Consider the following 20,877-nt stretch of genomic DNA (forward strand, 5'->3'; position numbering starts at 1 on the left):
TTGTATAATTGTTTAGTTATTTTTTATTTAAATAAAATATTGCACATTCTATATATATCATATCATATAGAAAGTTTTGATAAGATATCCAATGAATATTCACGAGATAATTATGAATATTAATATCAAACAATGACAACAATAACAATGTTACAACAGAATGATAATTATTACCCATATTATATATTGCATTATTATTTTTAATATCATATCTGGCTCAGCCAGTTGTAACAATTTATATATATATATGTACAAATGCTAGTTATATCAAATCTAAATCTGTATACTCTATGTGCTTTTCAGGGAAAGAGCTGGTAAGAAGTACAAAGGAACTAGACAGGTGTAATCTCCACTATGGAAATGAATGTTGTGAGAGAAAATCTTTGAAGAATAGAATTTTATATTTCATTTCCTGAAGGAACTACTCTCCTAAAAATAAAATTCCTGATATATGCAAGTTCCTTTAAAGAGCAATGCTAGTTATATAAAATATAAATCTATATACCCTATTTGCTTTTTTAGGGAGGATGGTACAAAGTAACAAGACATGTTATCTCCCCATTTGGACATGAATTGTGCTAGAAATTCTTAAAGAGAAGAAAATGTATCTAAGGGAAATAGCTGGTTATGATGTAAAAGTAAGTAGACATGTGTTACCTCCCCTGAAAATGTGCCCATAAATTTTGTGCCAGTAAATCTTCAAAGAACAAAATTTACAATGTCGTTCTATGAAGGAATTCTCCTCTTAGAATCAAATTCCTGATATATGCAAGTTTGTTTAAAGATCAATGTATTATTAATTCATTTTAACAGCTTTAATAAGACCCAAAATCTATACTGATATAAAAATGTAGTATAATGTTATTTCGATATGGAGCTGTCAAAGTCAATTTTAAAAAAAATTAATTTAAAAGCTTTTATCAGTATATTTTCTGTAAATTTAAGAAATTGCTTGGGCTCCAGACTTCTTTTTTTCTTTATCAAAGTATTTATCAAGAAAAGGGAAGACATTGACTGTAGTTATAGTAAGGGACATAATCAAGGATTTTTTCATATATCTGCAAGGCGGTAAGAAACACAAGTGTATTACATATGGACAATAAAAAGGAACAAAACAAGAGGTAACAACACACAGAAACCTAAAATAAATAATGTACACTTATATATTTTAGAATGCTCATAATAAGATTATCCGACACAAAATTATGCATTAACAGATTTCGAGGAATAAAATATCAATCAAGAAATTATCAGTTCTGGTTACATTTCATAAATAGCAGAGAACATTATTGAACTGTCTTGTCTAGTTTCACTTTTATCTTAAATGTTATGTTTTTTGTAATTTTTATCTCAAAAGTGCACAACATTCATCCAGTATGTCAATACAGAATTCTTGGTTAAAATTAAAACAGAAAATTATATTAGTACTATTTCTTAAAAGAAATTTTCATTAAGTACATGACTGTTTCCTTAAACAAGAAAAACAGATTCAGTTAATGTTTGAAAGAATACATAAAAGGGAGACAATCATGAAACTGAAATGAGACCATCTTGTGAAAGAGAGATAATCAGGCAGTTTGTTTTATGAGACTATCTTTGGCAGGTGTCGTAACAAATCTTTGATACAGTGTATTCATTCTGTGGCAGACTCTTTTAGTTTCTGAAAAATAAAGAATTTAAATCAATTAAAGCAAAAATCATCATTAATCATATCATACCTTTAAAAAGGAATTTCAATTTTTGCTCGTTAACCCGTGAAAATAGTGAAAAAATTGTTGATTTTATCGTAATTTGAACTTTAAATAATTTAAATTTTATTTTTGTTTAGCGTAAATTGTTTTGTTATAAATTAGGCCATTAGTTTTCTCAATTAAATTGTTTCATATAAGCCTTTTATAGCCGACTATACGGTATGGGTTTTTCTCATTTTTGAAGGTCGTAAAGTTGCCTATAATTGCTTACATCCACTTCATTTGAACTTTGGTTGATAGTTGTCTCATTGGCTTTCATACCACAACTCCTTATTTTCATAATCATTGTCATTACCTACTGATAAACGTTTGACACTTTTGGGTAAAAACAATACAATTCTTCAGTTTAGAAAACAAATTCCTGAAATTTTGTCAACATTTGCATTTTTTTTAATGCCTAAAATAAACAAATCTGATCATTTCAAAAAGTGAAAACAAATAAAACAGACACGTTGAGGTATTAAAATTTACGCAAAAATGATTGCAAATCAAAAATATACATTTTCAAACTTTGCCAATTTGAACAAAGAAACAATTTCTAAATAACTCAAAAAGGTAAACGGGGTAAAAAGTGTATACCTTTCCAATGTTACTCAGTCTGGGACTTGCTCCAACATTGATGGATATTCCTCTTCAGTAGAATCACCCTGTATCTTCTTCTCCCAAAATTTCGCTCTGGCATTTATGCATCCAGGCCGTATTCTGGAATTTTTCTTTTTCTCTGATGTAGTTTCATCACTGGTTTCATTTTTTGAAGGAGTTTGGCTTTGGTTTGATTGACATGGTGGAGGAGGAGCTCTAACACTTTTTGAACTTGTATTAGTTTTGCTAATTGGCTGAGATTCTATTTTGTTTGCAATGTCCCTTTTGATTGGTTGATCAGGAGGGAAATATGTTCCTTTCTCTTTTGGAAATATCTGATTGGCCTGAGGTTGATAATTAATTGTATGACTAACAGGAGCTAATGTCACAGTTATTTGACTTTTTCCAGTTTTGCTCTGATTGGATGATTCAGCAGCCAATGGAGATGGATGATTGACAGTTCTTGCCATGGATCTGATCTTTTCTACTTTATCTTTCCCCAATGTTCTGGCTGTGATACTATGAACCTGTGAAAAGAAATAGTTTTCATTTTACAAACTTTTAAGTTTTATGTTAGGTTTCTATGGTTTCTGTGTTGTACCCAAAATCCCATATGAGAGGAATTTTCCCAAATGATTGAGTTACAGTTTGCTTGAATAAATCATTGAAAACTAGCCATATTTTAGAATAATGTTGGTCTTTTAAGATTTACAAAAAAATTAATTACATATATAATTACTTTTTCGTACACTCACTTAATTTCTTCCAAGTAGCTTTAGTATAATATCATAGCTAAACAGGTGACAATGATCAACTTTTCATGAACATTTCACTTTTGCAACCCTCCATATGTTTATTTTTCATCCAAACATTCAAATTACCTGTATCCTTTTTTTTTTAAAACAGAGTTTCAAAAATAATGTTCAAATGGAAACTTAAATGGTACATATTAGATTGTCAGTAGAGGGTGATTTATCTTCAATGGCTTAAAATTGCCATATCTTTTACTACTTTTGTTATTCAGACATGCGACTTTATATACTAATTTATTTATACTGATAGGTAATAATTAAAATGTTTTTGTAATATATGGAATATAATATATGAAATAAGGGCTACTATGCTGAGGCTTATTATAGGTAATCACCAATGATGAACATATTAAATTGAAAATAATGGTATTTCTAGACAAAATAGGGAACTAAATAACTTTGTCATATGAAAAGCCAGATGTAAGTACAGACATTCTCACAAAATAATTGGCTTATCATCTTTTGCTTGCAAAGTCTGTTGAAAATACTGAATTGTATAAAAGGTTTGATGCAGCTTTTAATTTGATTTCTTTACCATACACCCATTTCCAAATGTTTTATCATTCCTAAACTATTAACAGACATAAAGCCTTCTGAATAGTCCTAGAATCCAAAACCTAATTTCAAAGGACTATTTAAGTATCCATATATTACTGGAATTCTCAACTGTTCTAGATCTAATACCTTAGGGAGGTAGGGATCAACCTTTCTCATTGAGTACAAAATTTTAAATTATGCTTTTCACAACCTTAGGATTTCAGTAGTCATCAAATGCTTAGCAATGTCGTATTCCAAGTTAGTAAGTGGTGTTGTGTAGAAGCATTTCAATTAGTATAAAACAGTGGAATTAGTTTTCTTTGTGTTCTGTCTGGTGAGCTTGTTGTTATCAAACTAGTGAACATACAAATTACTACAGGTTAGAGTGCAGAAATAAAGTATGTAAACTGATGATTTTTTTCCACATTAAACTGTATATTTGACACTAGCATACATATTATCATGAACAATGGGTGTACTTATAATAAATCTGAGGTATTGTTAATGAAAAGAATTTATAAGGATAATCTTACATCCTTCAATTATCTAATTTTTTGGGGGGTATGTTTCCCTTATAGGTTTAATATAGTTTTTATTAATAAAGTTATTCATACTATAAAAAGGCTGTATGCAACCTTACAGGTATCTATTTATGGTAAACTTTGTATTGTCAGTGTGATTTCCCTTATTTACCTCAAATCATCTTTTATTCATACGAGTAATTTTCTCTTTTTTTCCCTGAAATAGTTCGCTCTTTACTCTAGCAAAGACACATTTATGTACAGAAATGGCAAAAATCTGTTGATCTTGATTCATAATTATGACAAGATATCTCTAAATCAATTCTTAACAAATGTTACAAAACATCATGCTATAAGTAAATGATAACTTTTGTGAAATGTAATCTCTTAAATTATAATTAACAACATAAAAACTGGTTAAGAAGCAGAAAAATATTTCTAATGAACCTATCCAAAATCACACACTACTACAAACACCTCCGAGTCAGTAAACCTGATTTTAACCTTCCTCTGTTAGATTGTTCAACTGAACAAAAGAATTTAAATTAAAATCTCTCATTGGAAATAAACAAACAAATAATAAAACATATGTTTTCCATATAAATGTTGCATCTACATCTTAAAAATATAAAATATGAGAGAGAAAGAGTAGAAATATTTTCCTGTTAAACTAAGAGCATAAACTCTACTTTTCCAGCCATATCTGACAAAAAGCTATATTCAAATGTCATACCTACTGTAAACAAAATTGATTCCAGATTGTCCAAACAATTTTAGGCAATTATTTTTTTTTTTTTTTTTTTTTTATACTTTGAATATATAACAATGGAAAGTATATTCATCATAGATAACTCATGGCTTCAGTAGAAAAAAAATAGATACTTGTCAGAACTTTTAAACTGCCAATTACCAAAGAAAGTGTGGAAATTACTTTAAGGTCAAACTTATAACCTCTTTTTGATTCAAGTATTCAAAAACAAGTATGAATTTCCGTCATAAAAACTGTCACATGACTTGGCTTCTGTTAATGGCTGAAAAAATGCTATGCTCTAAACTATAAACAAAATAAAAGTTAATATGTAAGCAGTAATAATATGTCACGTCTATAATGGGTGATAACTCTTTACTTACCGATCCTTCTAAACTAGATTTCTGGAAATTACACAATTTAAACATACAATCACATGCAGTACACACAACACATGCAAAGGCTGTTCCACTTTCATGTTTAACGAGGAGATAGGTAGTAAGGATTTCTACATACTGACTGGCTTATTAGAGAAACATTTTACAGAAAGTTGGTAGGTATTCAGGTATCTATAATGGCTGGGCAAATTCAATTAGGATTGGTTAATTTAATGCCCCTGTTTCCAATTTATACTAAAGGTAGCGGAATTAGCTTGTTAAATTGTTTTCTAAGGGCTAGGCTGAATTGAAATAGTGTTGGTCAAGGGTTGGTCAAGGGTTCCCTATTTCCAATTTATACTAAAGGTAGCAAGTGAAATTTTACTACATTTTGTTCTGGTGTTTCCCTTGCATGCTCATCTACAGTTTTGAGTGACATAGTATTACATTTTGAGAATGAACGTAAACAATGTATTCTTTAATATTTTCCAGGGATGTACTTTTCATTTTGTTCTTGTAGATGTGTCAATTAATTATTAAACCAAATGGAAATCATTCTTAGTTCTTTAAACTTATTTGTAGACTAAGCTATAAGGCGGAACAAAATGAATTTGTCATTTAATTTTTTCCCAGAGGAACAATTTGAAAAAAATACTGCTACAATTGAAAAAAATTGAAAAAACAAAAAAAATCAATATATTGCAACCTTATACTATTAATCAAATGATGTTGATTCAGTCTTATATCTGAGGGTTAAATTCATCAGGATTATGATTAAAACATTGATAATTTACCCACAAAAAAATAATTTAACTGTTACAAATGGCAAAAATGCTTTTTGGCATCTGAAGATTCAATCAATCACTTGATAGTAGCAGATGAATGGAATAATACCCTCTTTACTGTAATAATTAAATGGGAACAGCCTTCAGATATTAATATTGAAATGGAAAAGTAATGTATAGAGAGCATATGCCAAGAATTGCAGCAATATGAAGAAAATTAATAACAATTAGAATAAACAATAAGGTTTAAAAAGAATAGACAAATTCACTGCACTCTAGAATTAAAAACAAAATGGACTTCACACTAAACACGTTGATAATGTGACAACTAGTTTCAGTGACTTACCGTGCATGTTAAAGTCCGGTGTGCGTTTGTGAAATTCAGAACAGTATTTTGTATGTTGTCCTTAAAATGCACTTATACTTCCCTATAATTTTCCTTATTTGATAGAATTTTAATAAGATATAGAATTTTCTTTAAATGTTCAAAATTCTCCTTTATAAAATCGAGTTCATAAATGTAACATGAAAAAAATCATGAGTGCATGATTCTACAGGAATAAAAATACAAAAAATATTTAAAAATATCTTGTCAATAAGTTTTATAGCAGACAATATTCAGCAAAAGCTTAAAGGTATATTCACACTTAGTTGACATTAACTGTCCAGATATCCTTACAGAATCAATCATCTTGATCAGTTTAATGGTTAAAAAACTTTTTTAGAATCTAATTGTTAATAACTCATTTAGTTTTTAACCTTTCATTTGATTTTAATTTTCCCTTTTTCTCAATTTATCTATTAGTGTAACTATATTTTCCCTCTCAATATTGCAGAACTGTAATATTCTGACAGCAACTTACTATAAAACAGATTCAAAATTCAAATTAACTTTTGATACCCTCAGAATCTTTTTACTTAAATATTTTTTATCAGTTGATGTATATAGATAAATAAGACAGAGTTTTTGTAAAAAGCAAAACTTAATTCTACTGAGGGTCTTGTAAGGCAACATTTTAAAATTCAAGATTTTAGTTTGGAAAAATCTTGACAAGTGCTGAAGTTTTCATGGATACTATCAACTAAGTGTAAAATTAATGATAAAAGAAAAGATTAACTTGATTGAAGCATTCATGCATTTTTCAAGCAATCAAAATACTCCAGATAATTTTTGTTAGGTTAAAGATGTCCATGTATATTTGTTCATGCATTCTACTAGAATTTATTTGTATTTATGATAAATATCCTGTCAACAAAGGGAGAAAAAGGCCAACACCATATTTCAAATGATCAAAAATCTAACAACTTCTGGAAAAGTGAGTCAATGCTAACCCTCTTAAATGCAGCCTCCTCCTCTTGAGTGTGTGCAAACAACTGCTTCAATCTGTTTACCGATGGTAGCTCGACCCCAGTCTCCTCGTTTAATTCTGTCCTACTTTCAGGTAGCTCGTCCTCTCCAGTTGTACCAATAATGACAGTAGGCTGAGGTCGCTCTCTTATTGATGAGAATCCGGAGTCAATGGACAAACTTGGGGAGGACATGTTGGAATTGTCATCCTCGGCAGACCTAGGAGAAGCTGGACAGGATACCTGGAGAGCTTCAACAGATCTTTCAATCGCACCAATCTGTAAACAGATAAAAGTTAATTTGAAAAATTCCAATCATCATTTAAATAAGATGAGTACAATTTCAATATATATAACTTACAAAAATTAGTTTATAGGTTTTCATAAAGATTACTTCAATGTGGTCAATTAGTTTAATCTTTTATAGGTTATAATTTCTTTGAAAATTACTAGTTTTTGATGGAGTTGGTGTTGCCCATTCTTTAGTTTTTTATTTTGTGTTTTGTATATCGTTGTCCGTCTTTTAGTCTTTTTTGTTTTTTGCCATGGCATTGTCAGTTTATTTTGGACTAATGAGTTTGAATGTCACATCTCTTAAGGACTTACATCATGATCTGAACGGCAAGTCTCTGCAACAGTTTGAGCAATGTCCTCTTCCAGGTGTGAAATCTTTCTTTTATTCCCAGAATGAGTGCTGGTAACTTCCTGTTGGAGATGATGAAGTTTTGATTCAAGGTTTGATAACTTGCTTGCAGACATGTATATCTGAAAAATTATGTTGCTTATAAATAATGAAATTTAAAATTGAATGATAATTCATCTTCTAATGGATGAACAAGAGTGCACACGCTGAAATGTCTCGCCTTCTTTACTGATCATTGATATCGTCAAGGTCAAATAAAACCTGCGTGACTGACATATAGATCATAAAATATTTCCATACACCAAATATAGTTGAACTATTGCATATAGTATTAGAAAAAAAGACCAAAACTCAAAAACTTAACTTTGACCACTGAACCATGAAAATGAGGTCAAGGTCAGATGACACCTGCCAGCTAGACATGTACACCTTACAATCATTCCATACACCAAATATAGTAGACCTATTGCATACAGTATAAGAAAAACAGACCAAAACACAAAAACTTAACTATAACCACTGAACCATGAAAATGAGGTCAAGGTCAGATGACACCTGCCAGTTGGACATGTACACCTTACAGTCCTTCCATACACTGAATATACTAGACATATTGCTTATAGTATCTGAGATATGGACTTGACCACCAAAACTTAACCTTGTTCACTGATCCATGAAATGAGGTCGAGGTCAAGTGAAAATGGTCTGACGGGCATGAGGACCTCGCAAGGTACACACATACCAAATATAGTTATCCTATTACTTATAATAAGAGAGAATTTAACATAAGAAAAATCTTAACTTTTTTTTCAAGTAATCACTGAACCATGAAAATGAGGTCAAGGTCTTTGGACATGTGACTGACGGAAACTTCGTAACATGAGGCATCCATATACAAAGTATGAAGCATCCGGATCTTCCACCTTCAAAAATATAAAGCTTTTAAGAAGTTAGCTAACGCTGCCGCCGGATCACTATCCCTATGTCGAGCTTTCTGCGACAAAAGTCGCAGGCTCGACAAAAAAGGTAAATCTAAGAATGTTTTGTCTCAATAAGAAGCGTTAAACTGAATTAGTACAAATTTATCTTATTTGATGTTTGATTTGTTTTGGAAAAGAGAGGTCATATTTTACATAGGCATTTGCAAATTACTAATATATCTTACCTTTTCCTCAGCGTTATCCAGATCTTTCTGTTTATTTACAATTTCAGCACCAGGTGAATAATGATCAGTCTTCACCTCCCACTTTTTCCGTGGAGGTTTAGAGGGAGTATTTTTATTATTTATAATGTAGTCTCTACTGTAGAATTCAGCTTGAACTGGCTTTGCACCAAAATTGACAGTTTGGGGTTCAGAATCTAAGACATTGTCATTCAGATCACTTGAAATATTTGATGAGTCTAGAGATGTATCTAATGGCTGAGTATTTGGGGTCACATGATCAGTTTCGTCCTTGGAAACGGTCAAATGAATCTGATCAACATTTGAATGATGAACAGTCTCTGGTTTAACAGAAGTGTTTGAAATAAAATCATCTAACTTGGAAGTCACATGATGAGAAGTGTCAACAGATAAAGGCACATGTCCAGTTTCTGTTGTTTTGATTGGCTGATTGAAATATGAATCATTTGTCTTATTACTTTGTTTTGATAATAGCAATGAATGTGTTGGAATGTCACCATCTTCTTTAACAAATTGTAACCATTTTGGTTTGTTTTCTGGAATGTCTTTCTTTGACCTTGGTGTATGAATGGATTCTTCTGATGACCTTGGTGTGCTAGTTGCTAAGCAGTCCATTTTATTGTTGTCAATTAAACTGTCTGTAGATTCAACAAGATCAATAGCCCTACCAGTTGTTTTTCTTACATTTTCAGCTGCTGTTTTCTACAATTGATAAAAGTTTATACTATATTTCTAGATAAAAGATGATGTGCCATAAACTTCAATTAGGCAGTAACCTTTCTACACAAGTTCAACAAACATAACTGACAGTATCTTATAATTTGTAATAAATCACCTTAAAACTGGATGAATTGTCAATTAGTTTTTGTCATATTATAAACAATGCATCTTTCCACAAAATGTCTTGCATCTTTTAACGTTATTCCATTATAACAAATTGTTCATGATTTTTCTCAAATGGTTTCTTCTAAAAATTGTAACAGACCTCTCTGTGAAATTTTACATTGTTTTGTAAGGGGAAGTGTCTCCATTAATGACAATTTTCCCAAAGAAAAATTTCTTCAAGGAAGGTAAAAATATCCTTTTTGAACAAAATATCCCAAAATTCAAAAAATGTTGTAAATTTCAGTTTTCAAGCTAAAACTGTTAAGTTAAAATTAAGTATAGAAATTAAACAGATTGGTGCCTTTAAAATCTCATGTAAACCACCAGCAACAAAGATTTACAAAGGAATATTTCTCCTTGAACACTTCCAGGAGGGAATTTACATTGATACTTTTATCTATATCCATAAGAGTTCATGATATAATATTGTAAAGAAAAATTGAAAAGCCCCTACCCGCTACAATATATTTGGCTATAAATAATTTTGGAGGAGTTCTAAATATTAGCCTAATGCATGCAAGGGTTTACTCAACATAATATGCCTATAAGAATTGTGCAATAAAAAAGGTTAGGAATTTAACTTTAGTATTGTTATTGAAAACAAAATTTTGCTGATTTACCAAATCTTGCGTTTTTTAACCAAAAAAAGTGCACACAATTGCATTTTCTCACATTGTAAGGTGTTTCATAATTACATCTAAACATATGGGGAAATGTTTTGTGATTAATTATTGCTATAATATGACCATTGGGCAAAGGGAAATAACCATAGGATATTTCAATAAAATGTTGTATGGGTGTCTTTCGCCATCTTGGATTGTAATTAACAGAGAACCTAAGGTCCAGATTTTCAATCAAGTTAGCAAAATTTGATGCAGGAATGCAGATAACTAATGTGAATTTTCATTTAAAAGAACAAATTTATAAGATTTTAACTTATAAATATTAATATTTTTACAAGCTTAGATTATTTTTGCTTGATTTTTAATGTTTTTTAAATTGGCATTTTAAGGGGAGGTAGCTCTGAAGTTCTGAAATAGTACATTTTCTGAAGGAATCTACATGAAATTTTGCTATTTTATATTTTAGCCGTAAAAAATGTACGGTGACCCTATCCTTTCTTTTGATATTCTCAAAGCATTTTCTAAAAGCTATCTTCTCATATTTTATTTTACAATTCTATCATTTAGCTTAGCTTCTAATCACATAATGATTTTTTTCCTGTATAATCCATACAAAATGTTTCATTTTGTCACAACCTGTAGCATGAGAAAATGCTCGGTGACCTATCATTTTTATTATATTTTTGAATATATCATAATATATACTACGTTTTGGCAAAGTATGAACAAATTCTATCATTTTTAATTTATACTCCCATACCACATTAAATAAAATAAAAACTTTAATACAGATTTTTTTGTGGGGCAAAACATTGATGTACCAAGAGGTGTCAAAAAGCATCATTATGGAGAAAAGAGGGAGGCTACAAAAGGCTTTATTATGGATAAAAGGGTTAACAGAAGGTAATGTTGAAACATCTAGTGAATTCTCAAAAAACTGCACGACTCACCATCTTTTGATAATTCAATAAAGTACTATGTCCTAAATTATGGGATAGAACCGTATCTGCCCAGTTGTTATTGGTTACATCAGAAGCTGGGTCAAGGTCATGTTCAAAGGATGAAAGCATGTGATCAACTTCATCTAAGCTCTTGTGGATGTCAGTCAACTGTTAGTATAATTAAACGGTTAGGTGAGTATACATTTAAAACAGCAGAAAACTTTGCACATTTTATTTTTGAAAATGTTCAATGTAAGTTATAAAAAAATATTTCAGGAACAACTATTCTGTCCAATAAATATCATTCAAAATATTTTCTGCTGTTTGCTTTAGTGATGCATGCTGTAAGATTATTCATTTTTGTTGTTTTTCTCCATTCTTTTATTCAGCTGTTTTCAGTAATCAAATGTCAAAATTATGGTTTGGACCAAAATGTATGAAGGAAATGAAAGAAATTAATAAATAATACAGCATGTTAAAATTCAGAAGCAATGGCAATGTTAAATGCTGGGTAAAACTGAGGCATTGACTTTTTTAAAAATGGAGTAATGTGTAAAAAAGATATGCCTATTACTGTAAATTCAGAAATTATTGCATGCATTTATTAATGCGATTTTTAGGAATGGACAAAATGCAGCAGTAATTATTGCGATTTCAGAAACATCTGCATACAGATATATGTATCAGATTTCAGAATGCGAGTTCTTATTTTTGCGATACTCACCCAGTTGCAATATTCGCATTAATAAAAACCACGCAATAATTTCTGAATTTACAGTAACTTGAATCCACCCAGTATTTGAATGACTTTGCCCAATTATCTGGTTATAGTTATAACATGCAGTGAATGTGTCTACTTGGTTATACTAATTTATAATAGAATATATACAGTGGTTCTATATAGAGGAAAAACAATTTTATAATGATATAGTTTATAAATTATAATTTTATGTAAAGGATAGAACATACAGGTATTGGTACCCATGAAAATGATTGAATCTAAATTATGTACTTTTATTTAGAAATAAGATAGCCTTTTTTTGTATTATATGATACAGATTCTATGTAACCTAAAACCCAAAATTCTTTAAAATCTTACTTCATTGGCGGTGTTGAGTAAGTCCTCTGCAGCATCAGTGACATCTGATTTTGTCTCGTATAACTTCCTGTTCAGATTGGTCAGTTGTTGGTCATCTTTACGCTGGGATGATGTTGGTAATCTGACAGGCTGGCTAGGTTTGACTACATCTGTCATAAAGGTCAACATATTTCAAGATGAATGCAGTAATTATTGACAAATGTTGCAAAATTCTTAATATTTAACATGCAAAATGTGATGAATTATTGGTATTTTGCTTCATGCACATCAGCTTACCAAAAAGTAAAATAACAAAAGTACCGAACTCCAAGGAAAATTCAAAACGGAAAGTCCCTTAACAATTGGCAAAATCAAAAGCTCAAACATATTAAACGAATGGAAAACAACTGTCATATTCCTGACTTGGTACAGGCATTTCCTTATGTAGAAAATGGTGGATTCAACCTGGCTTTATAGCTAGCTAAACCTCTCATTAGTATGACAGTCACGTAAAATTCCATTATATTGACAAAAGTGTTGTTACTTTGCTGGCTTCATGGATTGCATTGTTTCATATACGACAGCCTGCATTTTGACAAAACAATGAACTTGAAACAAATATGACAACTTCCACGTCATTTGGTCTCTGATGGTCAGTTGTCTCATTGGCAATCATACCACATTTTCTTATTTTTATATGAACTAAATTCAGAAATTATTTCGAAAATTGGAACAGGATATGTTGAGCAAAAATAAAAGCTCGCATTTTGATACCATTAATTGTATGCATCATTTTCTTACATCGTAACAATCAATCTTGCATAATAAATGCATACAAAAATTTCTTAATTTACAGTTATAAATATGTTCTTGCCATTAGGGTCAACACAGTGAGAAGATGAAAATTTTTTTGTTACGTTATATATCATTACAGTCATAACCAAATAGAGCAAGACATTGACATCTATCTGTTGACATCAATGGAGAAAAAAATTCGTAAGGGTTCCGCGGAACCTAGTGTCTCACCTACTTTTGCTGTTAATCGCAGGCTCAACAAAAATGAGATGAGGAAAAAATTAAATAAAAATATTCCTCTCGATACAATTTTTTTATTGTAAGAAGCTTCTGTCCAAGTTTGGTAAAAATCCAGGATAGTTTATGAATCTAATAAAAGTTTTAAAAAATTTAACTGCAGACTGTATGTAATGGTAACTGGAAGAAAAACTAAGTCCATTTATAAGTAAAATATGGATAAACAAGTACAAAATTTTAATAAAAATTTCCTTCTAGATACTAGCTTTTGATCATAAACAAACTTCTGTCCATGTTTGGTACAAATCCAGGATAGTATAAGAAAGTTATCAAAATTTTAAAAACTTTTACCACAGAGTGAATGTAATGTTTCCTGGCAGAAAAACTAAGTCCATTTATAAGTAAAATACGGAAAAACAGGATTTTTTTTTTTTTAAATTTAATTCTGGATACTATATCTTATGATCATAAACAAGCTTCTGTCCAAGTTTGGTAGAAATCCAGGATAGTTTGAGAAAGTTATTAAAATTTTAAAAACTTTAACCACAGAGTGAATGTAATGTTTCCTGGCAGAAACTAAGTCCATTTATAAGTAAAATACGGAAAAACAGGAATTTTTTTTTTACAAAATTTATTTCTGGATACTATCTTATGATCATGAACAAGCTTCTGTCCAAGTTTGGTAGAAATCCAGGATAGTTTACGAAAATTATTAAAATTTCAAAAACTTTAACCACAGAGTGAATATTTGTGGACGCTGCCGCAGCCGCCGGAATGTAGGATCGCTATGTCTCGCTTTTTCAACAAAAGTCGAAGGCTCCACAAAAACAGTTTCATAATATGCTGCAACCTTACCTGTATCAACTATCAGTTGCGCCACAGATTTAGTTTCTCCTGCGATATTTTTGGCCACAACAGTGTATTCAGCATCATCATTCATTGAGGCAAAATCTATCGTCAAAATATAATCACGGTTTCCAAATTTTTCTGCAAATAGAACAAATCTAATGTTTACCCTGTCCAATAAAAACAGTCTTCTGCAAAAAAATCCTGGAAATATTACTTTTTTTTTCTAAATAAAACCAAATGCAGTTATACTCTCCAAATCATTAACTAGAATGTACATGACAAAAACCTCCAAATCATTAACTAGAATGTACACAGTCAGAACCTCCAAATTATTAACCTAAATGTACAATGTAAAACTATTAATACCTTGTGAAAAATGTCATAACAGCTGTCATATGTAACAAGATTTAAATTAATCTGCTGTCACAACAAAACAAACATTTAGAAAAATAAATATTTTCATAATCAAACCTGTATTGAGTTTACATTCCACCACAGAAACGATTTGAAATAGATGAGAAAATCCTGACAAATATGTGTATTCCAAATTAACAATGATTAATGACATTGAATGACCTAATCTGAGGGTCCTTATATAGGAAAATACAATGATAGACAGAAACACCACTGGCAGAGTTTAGTGTTTTAACCTTTTGGTTTATATGGTGTCGAAGTCTAGAAGGGCAGTATTCTGGGCCAGGGCTTTTAGCATTATGTTAATGTGATGCTATATTGCTTGAAGGTAGGTGATACCATCTGAAATGATTTTCTTTCAAGATTGTGTTATGGATGAGGTACTATAATTTCTAGAAAAACAGTGCCATTTCATAATTCTCTGTTACTGCGACGATATATGAATTTTGTAGGGCAAGCACTGTGGGCAAATTGAGCTGTTGGGCTGCAGGATGATATGAAAGGTGGTCTTTTAAGACAGTGGCATTTAGCTGACCATGTAAAATTTTCAAAGCACAATTTCATGCAATAATGTGCCCTTTAACTTTTTTTTGTTCTAAAATAATACCATATTTTTTATTTGAATTTTTCAATGCCTTGAAAAATTGGAAACAACTAAATTTGATTAATTTGATAATCTTTCTCCCAAATAATGCCCCTTTATTTTACTTTTTAATTTTGACATGTTAAACATTTATGGAGGCGAATGAATCCTGGTCATCAATCATACGATAACATGGTATAAACATTACATTGGAAAATGTCAATAAAACTTAGAATGATTTTAAAACAAACAAAATTCCTTTTTCAATATTTGTCAGCTGACAGCAGTGTCTGAGAAAAATGTGAAAATAAAAAAAACAAGAATGTGTCCATAGTAAACGGATGCCCCACTTACACTATCATTTTCTATGTTCAGTGGACAGTGAAATTGGGATCAAAACTCTAATTTGGCATTAAAACCAGGCAGATCATATCATAGGGAACATGTGTACTAAGTTTCAAGTTGATTGGACTTCAACTTCATCAAAAACTACCTTGACCAAAAACTTTAACCTGAAGCGGGACAGACGAACGAACGGACGAACGGACAAACAGATTGACGCATAGACCAGAAAACATAATGCCCCTCCTACTTTTGTTGGTGGGGCATAAAAATTCATTCAACATTTTGAAAAATTTAAAGAATCAGTAAATGGGAATAAGGTTACTAACAGATCTAAAAAACACATATACTTTACTTTTACATCACTGTCAAGCTGCTGAACAGATATAAAGCCATTCTGTTCAGTGGTTTCTGAGAAAAGTGTTAAAAATAAGTGTTATGGATGGACAGACAAACTGACATACAAAGCGATTGCAATATAGCCCCCACTTAAGAGTGGGTCTTTAATGAAATATAAGGAAAAAGCATACCTATCTTATAACAATCATCATTTGCCAGAAGCTTCCCATCTTTATACCAACATATTCTTGGCTGTGGATAACCTTTGACCTTACATCTGAACTTGACAGTTTGACCTTCAGTAGCATCAACATCCTGGATTCCTTTAAGAAACTCTGGCTTCTTCAGTTCTTGTTTATTTTCTGAAAGTGAGAAAAATTTATTGTATTTGTGCATGTAATAAATAATCATTTTCTTTATTAAATCACAAATATGCTTTCCATTCTCAATTTTATTTCATACAGACATTTTAGGCCCAACATTTATATTTGTTAAGTTTTTCATGCAAACTCTGAAGTGTACTGTAGTTTATTACTATTTCACATGAATGCTGGCATTTTTTAAAAGTATTAATTTGTGGAAATTTAATCATTTTTGTAATAATGATGACTCAATTATATTTGCAATATTTTTCTTCTCTGGTAGTGTAATTATCTCCTTATCATATATACAACTCCTTATTTATCAACAGCTATTTGAATACTTTCTTAAAAGTATTTAGTTATTTTGAAGTACATTTTATTATTTTTGTTTAACTCTAATTAATCACAAGGTTAGATTTGTTATGGAAGAATTGGGAGTACATGCGACTGTTCATATAGTACAAAACAGGATGAATGACACTATGGAATCCATTTTATCATAATTTCAATTGAACATTGAACCCTATCATTAACCTTTATAATTTAGTCATTAGATATTCTGCTCACAAGAGCACTACATTATAATGCCTGAATGCTTAATAAAGGGAAAAGTGTCCCAGCAATCATTCCGAATAAGCTATCTCAATATAATCAAGCTGCTAGAAGTGGCTCTCTCTTCCAGAGGTCATGAATCAGAGGACAGGATTTGTGACGTTTTTAATGTATAAAGAATTAAGGCCCTCCCAGGTAGGAGACTCTGAAGGGCCTAAATCATTCAAGTTACACTATAATGACCTGAAACACCATCATTATATAACTGTCGGGTCATTATCATTATTGGATTACTTATTTTTTTAGTTCTTATAATGAATTGTAGCATTCAACCAAACAAAATTTCCTAAAGGCTTCTATGCAACAATTGATGAGACTACTAAATCAGGTATACATGAAAATACATTTTTGCACAATCAGCAAAAATTAGTTGACATAAAAACAAATTATTTCCAAGTACAGCAGCGTCAGCTCATGGTAAAATTATGTGAAAAGTACACATAACACACTTAAGAGCCAGCAAAACTGTTTATTTTGCTTACAAACAACTTATGGTCAATAGCTTCGTGACAAAGGTTTAAATGGTTAATAGCTTTGTGACAAAGGTTTAAATGGTCAATAGCTTCGTGACAAAGGTTATTCCTTTAAACAATGTGGATTCATTAACGTTCATGAGGCACCAATTGTCATGGATTATTCAGGGTAAAACAACAAATTTAAATCTTCAACAATGTACAAATATTCTACAGGCTTGAACACAGACTTTGGCTACACCAAGAAATTTAGTATCCAAGGAATAATCATTTTTCCTCAAAATGTGAAAATAAATAAATCCACAATAATTGTTTTTCGAACTTACTTTTAATTGACAGAATTATATACTGGCAGCATTGTCCTTTCTCATTGATAGCTATAGCCATGTATTGTCCTCCGTCAGCTCTCACTGGATTGTATATTGTAAGATAGCAATGATTGCCATCACGACTGGTCGTGTATTGTTCTGAATCCATCAACTCTACCAGATCATCCTCAACTTTATACCAAAACACATCTACAAAAGATAACAATTTAAAAATAATATATAAGTACTGTAATAAATATGTAATTTTTTCCAATGATGTAAATGTTGTCAAAACAGAACAAAGTCTAATTAAATCAACCAAATAACTAATCACGGTTTTCAACTACCCAGTGCAAATTTGAGTGGTCTCCCCTTGATTGTATTCACTTGTTTGTTTGTTATGTTTGTTGATGAGTTTGAAGTTCCTTTGTACACTTTCAAAAAAATTCCATTTTTTCAGTTATTTCTGAGAATTCATGAGGGCTCTAGGCATTAAAAAACCATGTTTTGGCTTGTTGAGCAAGTGACCATTTTCTTTCTGTATTCAAAATATGAGTGACCATTTTGTGTTTTAATTTTTTCAATTAAGAATTGCAACAAAATTTTCTTAGGTCTTGGAAGACATAATAATACTTTATTTTGGCACAAATGATTATTTGTTGACCATAAACTATTGATCTGAATATATTATACTGTAAATTCATTTTTGCGAGTACTTATTATTCCAATTGTTGCACAATGTATGTATACACAAATATGATATAAGTAATTATGATTTTAAGAAAAAACTGTGCTCAAATAATGCAATAATTCAATATGCAAGCTTTTATTTTTGCTAAACCTATCCTGTCACAATTTTGGTATTGTTACAAGATTGCAAAAATTTCTGAACTTGCCGTGCAAAAACTACAAATCACTTACTTATTGGCTCTGTGCCTGCAAAACGCAATGAAAACTTGGCAGGTTCCCCTTCTGGCACCTCTAAACTTTCTGGTGGGATTTCAAATTTTGGATCTTCGCCGTCTGCTGGGACATATTCCTCTATCATTTTTTTCTTTATAGACGAGACACTTTCATCAGCACTACTTTCAAGGTGAGATTTCGACACAGATGAAGACCTCTCTCTGACATCGTCAACATCAGATTCATCAGTCTGTACGGAAGATGTTCGCATTCGGTTCTTTCCATGTTTCTTACTGATTCTTGAAATTTCTGCTGAGGTATTTGCATAAAAGGAGGATTCTTCATCGCTAAGGTTACTGTCTGCATCGGATAAATCTGACATTTGATCCACATCTCTGAAAAGGAAAGCAAGTTAAAATGATTATTAAACATTTTTACAATAACAATAGCTTTTTTGTTTTACAAAAATATCAATGTTAAACAGGGAAAATCCTCTCGGAGTAAACCGACAATGGCAATGCTTGACTAAAGGCCAAAATCAAGTAAAAATAAAAAAATAGGTCCTGCAGAATTTCAAAAGATATTGGACATAGTTGTCACATTAAAATAGAACTGCTATCAATTCATCAGTGAATATTTTCAAAACAGTACCTGTGGATCAGTCTTTGAATAAAATATACAACACAAATTGCAATAATTGACAACACAAACTCCATTTTAGCTCCAAAATTTGAATGCAATTTAAACACATAAACACTTCAGTATAAGTTTATTGCTAAAAAAGGCTTCTAATTCAGGTCAAAATAAGGTCAAATCTTTGTAAAGGTAAGCAACAAAACTTTGTGACTAGAATGCAAACAAATAAAGTCTTTGATAAGAAGTTTTTACAATGTTTACTTTATATGTAAAATACATACTACTAAATTATATAATCCTTTATCTAACATTGTTGTAATGTAAGAGCATAATCATAATGGTTTCAAGTTTCTTACAGATGCATATAATTTATGTGTTGATGCGTCTACCTTTAAACTGCACCACAAAATGTACTATTTAGATCAAAAATAAAGTTTGTTAATAGCACAACCCAAAATGGCATAAGAAAGAAATATTTCTCAATAAAATTGAGAATGGAAATGGGGAATGTGTCAAAGAGACAACAACCCGACCATAGAACAGACAACAGCAGAAGGTCACCAACAGGTCTTCAATGCAGCGAGAAATTCCCGCACCCGGAGGCGTCCTTCAGCTGGCCCCTAAACAAATATATATACTAGTTCAGTGATAATGAACGCCATACTAAACTCCAAATTGTACACAAGAAACTAAAATTAAAAATAATACAAGACTAACAAAGGCTAGAGGCTCCTGACTTGGGACAGGCGCAAAAATGCGGCGGGGTTATGATGAGATCTCAACCCTCCCCCTATACCTCTAGCCAATGTAGAAAAGTAAACGCATAACAATACACGATAACAAATCAATGTATTTTCATTATTTTTTTACAGATTCATATCCATTAAACATGATTTGGTAGTAAACATGTTGTTACAAAAGTAAAAGGGCTAAATACACAGCAGACATTAGTACCTCTGCCTTGGGAATGACAGGACGACAAATTATTTTAAAAGTACTAATGATCCAAATATTAGCTCAATAGTTACAGGCATACACCCCATTGGGCAAATATTTTCAATTGGTACGATTTCATGAAATTTTCTAAGCATTATGGCTGTAGTCCTGTGATAGCTATGTGTAAAAATTTGAAATTCAAATTTACTCCACACCATTACATGTATAATCCAAAAAACAAAAATCTACAGGCTTAATATTAATAAAATAAGGTT

General features: G+C 31.0%; 1 protein-coding gene across 9 annotated transcripts in view; it reads right to left on the minus strand.

Moving 5' to 3' along the window:
* Window positions 1-20,877, minus strand: part of LOC127717539 (titin homolog) — a 107,577-nt gene continuing 86,700 nt past the window's right edge. For 7 of the 9 annotated variants that reach the window (XM_052223219.1, XM_052223217.1, XM_052223215.1 and 4 more), the window contains 12 exons: window positions 19,049-19,425; window positions 18,146-18,337; window positions 16,564-16,734; window positions 14,701-14,832; window positions 12,835-12,983; window positions 11,745-11,903; window positions 9,269-9,988; window positions 8,067-8,225; window positions 7,446-7,739; window positions 5,335-5,355; window positions 2,331-2,860; window positions 1-1,660 (listed from right to left, as the gene is read on the minus strand). In XM_052223219.1, the coding sequence (XP_052079179.1) occupies window positions 2,345-2,860; window positions 5,335-5,355; window positions 7,446-7,739; window positions 8,067-8,225; window positions 9,269-9,988; window positions 11,745-11,903; window positions 12,835-12,983; window positions 14,701-14,832; window positions 16,564-16,734; window positions 18,146-18,337; window positions 19,049-19,425 (2,890 nt within the window). In that variant the 3' untranslated portion in view covers window positions 1-1,660; window positions 2,331-2,344. The remainder of the gene's footprint in view (window positions 1,661-2,330; window positions 2,861-5,334; window positions 5,356-7,445; window positions 7,740-8,066; window positions 8,226-9,268; window positions 9,989-11,744; window positions 11,904-12,834; window positions 12,984-14,700; window positions 14,833-16,563; window positions 16,735-18,145; window positions 18,338-19,048; window positions 19,426-20,877) is intronic. The other 2 variants (XM_052223218.1, XM_052223221.1) reach the window with 2 other exon arrangements.

The sequence above is a fragment of the Mytilus californianus genome, unplaced genomic scaffold (genome assembly GCF_021869535.1).
Source record: "Mytilus californianus isolate M0D057914Y unplaced genomic scaffold, xbMytCali1.0.p SCAF_10, whole genome shotgun sequence".
Classification (NCBI taxonomy): domain Eukaryota; kingdom Metazoa; phylum Mollusca; class Bivalvia; order Mytilida; family Mytilidae; genus Mytilus; species Mytilus californianus.